Source organism: Felis catus, chromosome C2 (assembly GCF_018350175.1).
Source record: "Felis catus isolate Fca126 chromosome C2, F.catus_Fca126_mat1.0, whole genome shotgun sequence".
Classification (NCBI taxonomy): domain Eukaryota; kingdom Metazoa; phylum Chordata; class Mammalia; order Carnivora; family Felidae; genus Felis; species Felis catus.
The window spans coordinates 72,318,247-72,328,573 of NC_058376.1; the positions used below are offsets into that span (position 1 = coordinate 72,318,247).

The 10,327-nt window shown below is 37.7% G+C and overlaps 1 protein-coding gene across 1 annotated transcript in view; it reads left to right on the forward strand.

Moving 5' to 3' along the window:
* The window catches only part of PAK2 (p21 (RAC1) activated kinase 2), a 90,874-nt gene extending 81,122 nt beyond the window's left edge, over nucleotides 1–9,752 (forward strand). The window contains exons 14-15 of the mRNA XM_003991756.6: nucleotides 7,410–7,547; nucleotides 8,005–9,752. Of these exons, the coding sequence (XP_003991805.2) occupies nucleotides 7,410–7,547; nucleotides 8,005–8,091 (225 nt within the window). The 3' untranslated portion in view covers nucleotides 8,092–9,752. The remainder of the gene's footprint in view (nucleotides 1–7,409; nucleotides 7,548–8,004) is intronic.
* Nucleotides 9,753–10,327: the final 575 nt, after the last annotated feature.

Consider the following 10,327-nt stretch of genomic DNA (forward strand, 5'->3'; position numbering starts at 1 on the left):
AACCAAAATAAACACATGCCCTTGAATCTTCACGCAAAAAGTGGGGGAGGCATCAGCTTATCAGAAACTACAGTTACGTCAAGTAAGATGAAGACTAAGACTTGATCATTCAAGTTGGCAATGTGAATGTAATTGATGGAAACTTGGCAAGCAGGAACTTCTCCTGTCAACATGGAATAACAGGTACCAGATTAACCACCCTTGCCAAAAGGAACAACAACAAAAAATGAGAATATATGAAACGATGGTTTGCAAGACCCTGGACATCAAACAATGAAGAACAGTGATCTCCAAAAGTGGAAAAGGCTTGAGGTGAGCCCTGTGACTGCCTCCAGCTTAATGTCTTAAGAGAATTTCTAGGCCATGTACAGGGAGGAAGGGCCCAGGTGGAGCACAGTGGTCTCACTGAGAGTCTGGGGAGAATAAGGCAGCTGGAGTTTACAAGACAGAGAATGGGAGAAGAGAAAGCTTCATAGAAGATTCTGGAGATCCGTGAAATCCCCTTTGAGCATTCAGTAGAGATTGGTGCATCTGTGTGAAGAGTCTACCCAAGGTCAGGGGACCCATCTGGTAAGATTGGAGTAAACAGTTGCTTGGTGCTCACACAGAGGCTGGGAATGGTTCCTGCTTTTGTCAGCCACAGTGGAAAACCTTGTAATTCACAGGATATGGAATGGAAGACTCAAAAGAATCCTGCATCAGTGATGGGAAGTAATTACCCCTAGAATAAATGCTGCTATGGTCCCACCTAACAAATCTTAAAAACAAGACCCAAAGAGATCTTGTTCCCAAGTAACTGTGTTGCAGAGCAAAACTCGAATATTTATAGGAATACAGAAATATCCAGCACCCAACAAATGCTTAAATATCCAGTCAGAGTTCATCAGAGAGGCAGAAGAGCAGGAAGGTACAACCCATAATGAGAAAAATCAATCCATTGCAACAGACCAGAACTGACAGATGAAAGAGTACATAAAAGCATTAAAGCAGTTTTTAAGAGCAGAAGCATTTTAAAAGAATATTTTTTCAAAACCCAAATTGAAGTTATAGATAGAAACTACAGTGTAGTTCGAAGGTTTATAGTTTGAGATTGAATTAATAGCAAGTGATACATTGCAGAAAAAATGATTAATGATAATCATAGACCAAGTAATAAAAAGCTATCCAAAATAGAAATAAATTTTTTTAAGAAATGAAATAGCAATAGTGAGCTGTGAGATAACTTTTAAGTGTTCTAATATATGTGAAATAAGTTTTGGGAAAAAATCAGACAATCAGGAATTCTGCAGCCAATGAATATCTTTTTAAAATTAAGGCAAAATAAGGATTTTTCTCAAACATAGACACTGAAAGAATTTATCACCAGCAGATCTACACTACAAGAAATAGTAGAAGAAATCTTTCAAGTAGAAGGAAAATGGTAATATGACTCCACACAAAGAAATGAGTATTAGAAATAGTAACTGTGAGTAAATAAATCCAATTTTTTTTTCTTATGTAAATATCTTTAAAAGATAAAACTGTTGGGGCACCTGGGTGGCTAGTTGGTTAAGCATCTGACTTCAGCTCAGGTCATGATCTTGAGGTTCGTTTGTTCGAGTTCGAGCCCTGCATCAGGCTCTGTGCTGACAGCTCAAAGCCTGGAGCTTCAGATTCTGTCTCCATCTTTCTCTGCTCCTCCCTCACTCACACACTGTCTCTCAAATATAAAACATTTAAGTAAGTAAATAAATGTTAAAACTGTTTACATCAAAATAATAATGGGAAGGGGAAGAAAAAAAACATGTGTACAGGTAAAATGACAACAAAAGCATAAGGCTGAGGAGAACCATAAGATTGTCGTAGTCTGGTGTAATATTGTGATGATTGTGAAATTGAAAGATGTATGCCCCTTACCTCTTAAGCAAACCCTAAAATACTGAAAGAATTACACCTAATAAAATTCAACTAAGGAGATAAAACAGAATTATAAATAATTCTGAGTTAAAGAGAAGACTCCACATGGATCGGTTTGTCAAAGGGGTAAGGTGCCAATGAAAAGAGCTCCAGTGGCCAAAGATGCAACAATTTGAACAAAATAAAGTTGTAGGGGATAATAACACAAAGTATAAGGTAATATTTATGTGTCCTTGCTGGTATAAGTAAGTAATTGAATAAATAAATCGGCAGGAGAGACAACTCTTATGCAGAAAATTTTCAAATAATTTGTGTGGATGTTCCACCCTAAGGGCAATGGAGCATAACTCCATACTCCTTAAGTATAGACTGCACATAGTGATAAGAGCACAGTAAGAAAAGAGAGGAAAACAGTAACTTTGCAGTAGAAAAACCTGACAGGCACTGCCTTAGCCAGCTGAAAAGGTCAATATCAACAGGCATAAATTATGTTGATAGTATGTGGCACTCTAGATAGAAAGTGGCACTCTAACTGTGATGTTGCTTCCCAAAGCACATATTCTCATTCTAATCATGAAGAAAACATCAAATTCCAGTAGAAGGCATTCTGTGAAATTAAACCTGACCAATACTCCAAACTGTCAAGGTCATCAAAAGCAAAGGAAAGTCTGAGAAATTTTCACTGCCAAGAGGAGCCCACAGAGACATGACAACACGATGTAATGTATAATGAGTGTCCTGAGACAGAAACTAGGGTGGGAGGAGGGGTGAAATAGGGAAATCTATAGTACGAATGCTGGAAGCACTAAGGGCCTCTATGAGGTTAATGATGCCAGTCCACAGGGATCTATTTCTTCTGCTGTCCTTAGCTGTGGAGGTACAAGCAAAGAGCAGGCAAAGTTTGATATGTAGCAAAGTGATTGCTATGAAGTGCAAGAGGGTCGAAGTGATTATATGGAAGGAATGATGAACAACTGGAAGATCAATGGGATTTATTTAAGTTTAGTGGAGTCAAAGGATCGCGGTGTTGGGGGTGTTCACAATGCAGAAGGTAGGAGGTGGACAGCAATAGTGATTTCAGAGTTGCAGTCATGGGTACTGATGAGGCACAGGCTGTGACCATGAGCTTGTGTGACCAAGGGAGGCCAAAGCACAAAAGCATGGGAGAAGAGGAGGTCAAGGAACTGTCACTGGCATCTCTGTAGCTACTGAAATCGCTCTGAATTATGAGCAGTGTTAGAGATGATAACAGTGTTTGGTAGATACTTGAAACAAAGTAAAGTAGATGTGAGTTTGAAAGCCTGGGACTTCCAGAAGAGGGAGGTAGATATCTCCGGCAATGAGGAACCACCAGGACACTCCTTCTCTAGGTACAGTGGTACAAAGGGCTAAGAGGGACTGGCCTACTCCTAGAGAGCACTGTGGATGAGGCAGTTCATCAGGGGAGAACGGTTCATAAACAGAGGGCCAGTGGTGGATGAAGAAGTGAAGGTGGAAAGGGGAGCATGCGGAGCCAAATGGGCATGAGAGTACAGAAGCTGCGGGAACAAGCAGTCCCGGTCTCCTTGTAATCACTAGCATAAATGCAGATACAGAGGGTAATAAGAGTTATTTCAAGGTAGAAAAATGGCTGTTAAGTGTTTGGAGAGAAGGCATACTTGACAGGAGTGCTTGTTTTTATGGGCTTCCCTCTTAACCCCTTCTGATGGAGTATGGGGCTTAGCAGTCTGAGGATCTTCACTTGAATTGCTATCTCAAGTAATTTCTTAGCATGGCATTTGTAAATGAAAATTTTATCACATAAAGAGAAGTGAGCTCAGGTGGCAAAGAAATGGGCGCATTCATGTCCTGATTTTTTGAGTGTCAGTATCCTTTTTTATGGCATTTTGGTGATACAGCAGAAACGTGAAATAATTCAGGAAAAAATTTAGGTGACCTTGGGTTTGGCAGTGTTTTTAGATAAAACATCAAAAAGCATGATCCATAAAAGGATAAATTGGACTTTATTAAAGTTAGAATCATCCTTTCTGACAAAAACACTATTAAGAGAATGAAAAGATAAGGCACTCGCTGGGAGAAATAATTTCCAGAACACCCATTAGATGATCAAATGTTGTCCAAAATATATAAAGAACTCTTCAAACTTCAACAATGAGAAAATAAACAACCTAATGCAAAAATGGACAAAACATCGCCACAGACAGCTAAAGAAGATACACAGTTGGCAAATAAGCATTTAATAAGATGTTCAACATCGTGTTTATTAGGGAACTGCAAAATTAAAACAACACAAATATATATACCTATTAGAATGGCCTTAATTTTTTTTTTTTTAATGATGATACCAAATGCTGATGAGAATGTGGAGCAGTAACTTTCTTTTGTTGCTGGTGGGAATTGAAAATGATACAACCACTTTAGAAGACATGATTTCATCTATAGAGTTAAAAAGATCAGTGGTTGCCAGGTGTTTGCAGAGATGGGATGGGGAAGAAGAATGGGTGGAGCACAAGAGATTTTTAGGACAGTGAAATTTTTCTGTAGGATACTATAATGTCAGAAATATGACCATGTGCATTTGTCAAAATCCATACAACTATACACCGCAAAGAGTGGCCCCAGTGTAAGTCATAGACTTTCATTTAGTGAAAATATATCAGTAGTGGTTCTTCACTTGTAACAAGTGTATTAATGTAATTAATTAATTACTTTGTTGAGTGATTGATGTAATTAATTGATTGTATTAATGTAAGGAACCATCCCCATTATCAACATCCCTCACCAGAGGGTACATTCCACAATCCATGAACCTACATTAGCACCTCGTTATCACCCAGAGTCCATAACATTAGGGTGCACACTTGGTGTGCAATTTTATGGGCTTGGACAGATGTATAATGAAATAGTAACATATGTCCATCACCAACATAGTATTTTCACTGCCCTAAAAATCGTCTATATTCTGCCTGTTTCAATAGCTTTATAGATACAGCTGGTTTAAAAAAAAAGTTTTCAGACTTCAACCTATATTACAAAGCTGTAATCATCAAGACAGTATGGTACTGGAACAAAAACAGACACTCAGATCAATGGAATAGAATAGAGAACCCAGAAATGGACCCACAAACGTGTGGCCAACTAATCTTTGACAAAGGAAAGAATATCCAATGGAATAAAGACAGTCTCTTCAGCAAGTGGTGCTGGGAAAACTGGACAGCGACATGCTGAAGAATGAACCTGGACCACTTTCTTACACCAGACACAAAAATAAACTCAAAATGGATGAAAGACTTAAATGTAAGACAGGAAGCCATCAAAATCCTCGAGGAGAAAGCAGACAAAAGCCTCTTTGACCTTGGCCTCAGCAACTTCTTACTCAACATGTCTCCGGAGGCAAGGGGAACAAAAGCGAAAATGAACTATTGCAACCTCATCAAAATAAGCTTCTGCACAGTGAAGGAAACAATCAGCAAAACTGAAAGACAACCTACCAAATGGGAGAAGATATTTGCAAATGACATATCAGATAAAGGGTTAGTATCCAAAATCTATCAAACTCAACATGCAAACAACAAATAATCCAGTGAAGAAATGGGCAAAAGACACGAACAGACACTTCTCCAAAGAAGACATCCAGATGGCCAACTGACACATGAAAACATGCTCAACATCACTCATCATCAGGGAAATACAAATCAAAACCACAATGAGATTATCACCTCACCCCTGTCAGAATGGCTAACATTAACAACTCAGGCAAAAACAGATGTTGGCAAGGATGTAGAGAAAGAGGATCTCTTTTGCACTGTTCGTGGGAATGCAATTGTTGCAGCCACTCTGGAACAGTATGGAGGTTCCTCAGAAAATTCAAAATAGAACTACCCTATGACCCAGCAATTGCACTACTAGGTATTTATCCAAGGGATACAGGTAGACTGTTTCAAAGGGGCACATGCACCCCCACGTTTATAGCAGCACTATCAACAATAGCCAAAGTATGGAAAGAGCCCAAATGTCCATCGATGGATGAATGGATAAAGAAGATGTGGTGTGTGTGTGTGTGTGTGTGTGTGTGTGTGTGTGTGTATGTGTGTACAATGGAGTATTACTCAGCAATCAAAAAGAATAAAATCTTGCCATTTGCAACTGTGTGGATGGAACTAGAGGGTATTATGCTAAGAGAAATTAGAGAAAGACAATATCATATGACTTCATTCATATGCGGACTTTAAGATACAAAACAGGTGAACATAAGGGAAGTAAAAATAATATAAAAACAGGGAGGGGGACAAAATATAAGAGACTCTTAAATATGGAGAACAAACAGGATTACTGGAGGGGTTTGGGAGAGGGGATGGGCTAAACGGGTAAGGGGTATTAAGGAATCTACTCCTGAAATCATTGTTGCACTATATGCTAACTAACTTGGATGTAAATTTTAAAAAATAAGTAAAAATAATAAATAAATAAATAAATAAATAAATAAATAAATAAATAAATAATAAACTGAAACAAAGTTTCAAGAAATCCTGTTTTGAAATCTGATGTGACTTGAGAAAAAAAAGCTTGAGAAAGGTAAATGGATGCTATATGTTGATATTGGAATTGTGCTCATTTTTCTTTCTACCCTTATGTATTATAGTTCTTTTATCAATATGTATTACATTTAGTATAACTCCTCTCCAAAAAGATGAAGCTAATTTTTGAAAAAGAAATTAGGAGGGACACTGGAGTGGCTCAGTCACTTAAGCATCCAACTTCGGCTCAGGTCATGATCTCACAGTTCGTGAGTTCAAGCCCCACATCGGGCTCTGTGCCAGCCCAGAGTCTGGAGCCTGCTTTGGATTCAGTGTCTCATTCTCTCTCTTCCCCTCCCCCACTTGTGCTCTGTCTCTCAAAAATAAATAAACTTTTTTTAAAAATGTGAAAAAGAAATGAGAATACAACATCTAAAAATAAAGGGAAGGGGCGCCTGCGTGGCTCAATTGGTTTAGCGTCTCATGAGATCGAGCACCTTGTCAGACTCTGCACAGGGTGTGGAGCCTGCATGGGATTATCTCTCTTTCTCTCTTTGCTGCTCCCTGTGTGTGCTCTGTCAAAATAAATAAATAGACATTTAAAAATAATAAAAGCTAAGGGAGAATATATGAAACAAATAGGCAGAAATAATACTAAACCTTAATTTAGTGTTTCTGGTGATTGTCTTCCCCCCACCCCCGCCCCAAGAGACCACACAGGGGAGGGTCAGAGAGAGAGAGAGAAAACAGAATTCCTACCAGGGTCCCAGCTGTCAACACAGAGCCAGCCCTACATGGGGCTCGAATTCACGAACCCTGAAATTATGACCTGAGCCAAAATCAAGAGTCAGACGCTCAACTGCCTGAGCCACCCAGGCACCCCAATAAATAAATCTTTAAAAAAAAATTAAGCAAAAGATCCATAAACTTTTATAAAGTGGTGTCTCACTTCATTGCGCTACCTTAAGTATGTCAAAAATGTTCTTCTGTTTTTAGGCCTTGTACCTGATAGCAACTAATGGAACCCCAGAACTTCAGAATCCAGAGAAACTTTCCCCAATATTTCGGGATTTCCTAAACCGTTGTTTGGAAATGGATGTGGAGAAAAGGGGTTCGGCCAAAGAATTGTTACAGGTGAATTTGGAAATAATACTATTTTTGGATAAAGTTGACTTTTTTGAGTAAGCAACAGAAAGTTTACATAGGGTTAATAATTACCATTTTGCTCTTCATTTATCACCAGCAACATTGTAGCTGCTGCAGTTTAGGATTGTATCTGCTAGGAATAAAATAGCTATAACACTAAAATTAGGTATATGAGTTTTTGCATGCTGTCAGTTGTCAGACAAGTCCATTGCTGGTGTGGGTATCTGGGTCATTTAGGTGAGCTTTTATAATATTAAATAGACTAAAAAGACTGATTTCAACTATAAAAGTGATATATTGATTATGTTGACTTTATACACATACTGAAATATGTGTTTGTTAAATAAATTTTAATCCATAAAATAGTCCTTGGGGTTTAATTGAAAGGAAATTTTTAGCTTCTAAACTAGTGACATTCATGCATCTTTCCCCCTCTTTCTGGCAGCATCCCTTCCTGAAACTGGCCAAACCATTGTCCAGCTTGACGCCACTGATCATGGCAGCTAAAGAAGCAATGAAGAGTAACCGTTAGCATCATTGCCATGGCCTCGTATTCTTTCTTCCATTTTCTAAAAGAAATCTTTTAATATATGAAAATTATTACTCTTTGGGGCTTAAAGAAATGGTCTGTATAACATGGAGGAAAAAGCAAACTACTGCTTCCTGAAGACAACCAAGAGAAAATTACAAAACGGAATGAAAACTTTCCATTGAATCCCTTCTTTATAGGGTCCAAAAGGAATTATGGACTGAATCACTAGCCATCTTTCAGCAGACAGCCCATCAGGGCCATTTATCATGCTTGAGATTTGCATTTAATTTTGCTGATTTCACTGTAATGGATCCCATTCATTGTCCCTTTTGGGGGGGGGAGGGTATTTTCAATACTTGAATGGCAGATTCGAGTTTTTCAAGAGTATTTGTTTCATCTGCTAGTCTTTTCTCTCCATAGCCTTTTTTCCCCCTTGACATGCTCTTTTTGAGTTGCTTTGAGAAATTTTTCTCAAGCCTAAATTTGAGGCAAATGTAATAAAATTATGTAGTTCCTTATATTGGCAAAGGAGCTCAAAATCGTTTAGCTTTGTATAGAAGTTAGGGCCAGCTATTATTACACGTAGTATTTCAGTTCATAATTTGAACTGAAGGAAGGGAAGAAAAATATGTGATTTTTACCTTTTTTAATAATGTGAAAGTCAATTTTAGAAATTTCATGGTAGTGAGTTGTTTGGCATTTGTTACATGTATAATAGAGAGACTAATAATCTATATTTATAACTAAATCATTGAGACAGAAAAAGAATCCCATTGACTATACAACCTTACAATTTAATTTCCTTTCTAAGTGTATCCTCTTCAGATTGGGCTTTAGGAACCAAAGTTATTTGCTCTTTCTTGTTCCAACTTGGGCTTTGTGACTGGTTGGTATTGCTACTTTGCCCTTCCCCCTTTTTTCCCTTCATTTTGGAAATAAGTTTCTGTATATGTTGTAATTTTAGTTAGTTTGTTTTTTAATTAACCCTCGCACCCTACTCCACCCCTCTCCCTTTGGTAAATAATATAATAACCATTGAATTTTCAGAATTTAAAAGTTAATTTTTTTCCCATTTAAAGAAGAAAAATACTCGGAGCTAGCAGAAACAAAGCGAGAGACTAGAACTCTAAAATAATTAGGTAAGATTATATTCATGTAAGAGAAATGACGGTTACATAGAGATGCGGCTTCTGACCAGTAAACTGTGGAGATTTGTTATAAACATTGTTCCCAACCCAGTACCAACATTTTACTAGCAATGAGAACTTAACATGACAAAGTTCTTGATAAATTCATTGATTATTTGAGATGTTGAGTTACTCTAGATTTTTTTCAAAAAAAATAATGTGTAAAAAAAAAAACTAGAGAAAGGAAGAAAAATGAAATATCCTTGTTGATAGCAATACTTTTTTTATTTTAAAAATTTTAAGAAGGTCTGTGACCTGTAGCATTAATTATGAGAGTGCTCTCTCTTCTCCCCTCCCCGTTCTCTCCTTATTTTTTATGTTCTTATGGAAGCAGTGTCGTCCCTCAAGCCACATTAAAGAAAACAATCTGGTTTGGTTCAGGCATTTTGTTCCCACCACCACTCTTAATTAACTTCACACCTACTTGCCGTCAGTAGTACAAATCATGAATAAAAATAATTTTGAGTACATTAAGGGAACTAATAGAATTTTATGTCCTATAATTTTCATCACATCTATGTTAAGATATGAGGATAGAATGGCTGTTTTTTATTGATAACGCAAGTTTTTCACAAAATGTGTAAAATAATTAGTGGAACTTTTACGTAGAGCACTTAATGATTTCTGTTTTCAGTTTGATTTTTTTTTTAATTAAGTTTTTTTTAATGTTTATTTTTGAGAGAGAGACAGACAGAGTGAGCAGGGGAGGGGCAGACAGAGAGAGGGAGACACAGAATCTGAAGCAGGCTCCAGGGTCTGAGCTGTCAGCACAGGGCCTGACGTGGGGCTTGAACTCAAAAATGTGAGATCATGACCTGAGCCGAAGTCGGGCACTTAGACCGACTGAGCCACCTGGGCGCCCCCCAGTTTGATTCCTGATTTCATTTTTCTTTGGATTATATTGACCACCTACAGCTATTACTAAATTACCTTACAGAAACAAGCTGGTTTATTTCTGATGAAAATCTACAGTGCCTCTTGAGTTTCAGATTCGAACATTCTGTGTAAATAGTTGTTTGGATGGATTACGATAAAGAAGATGCTACCAA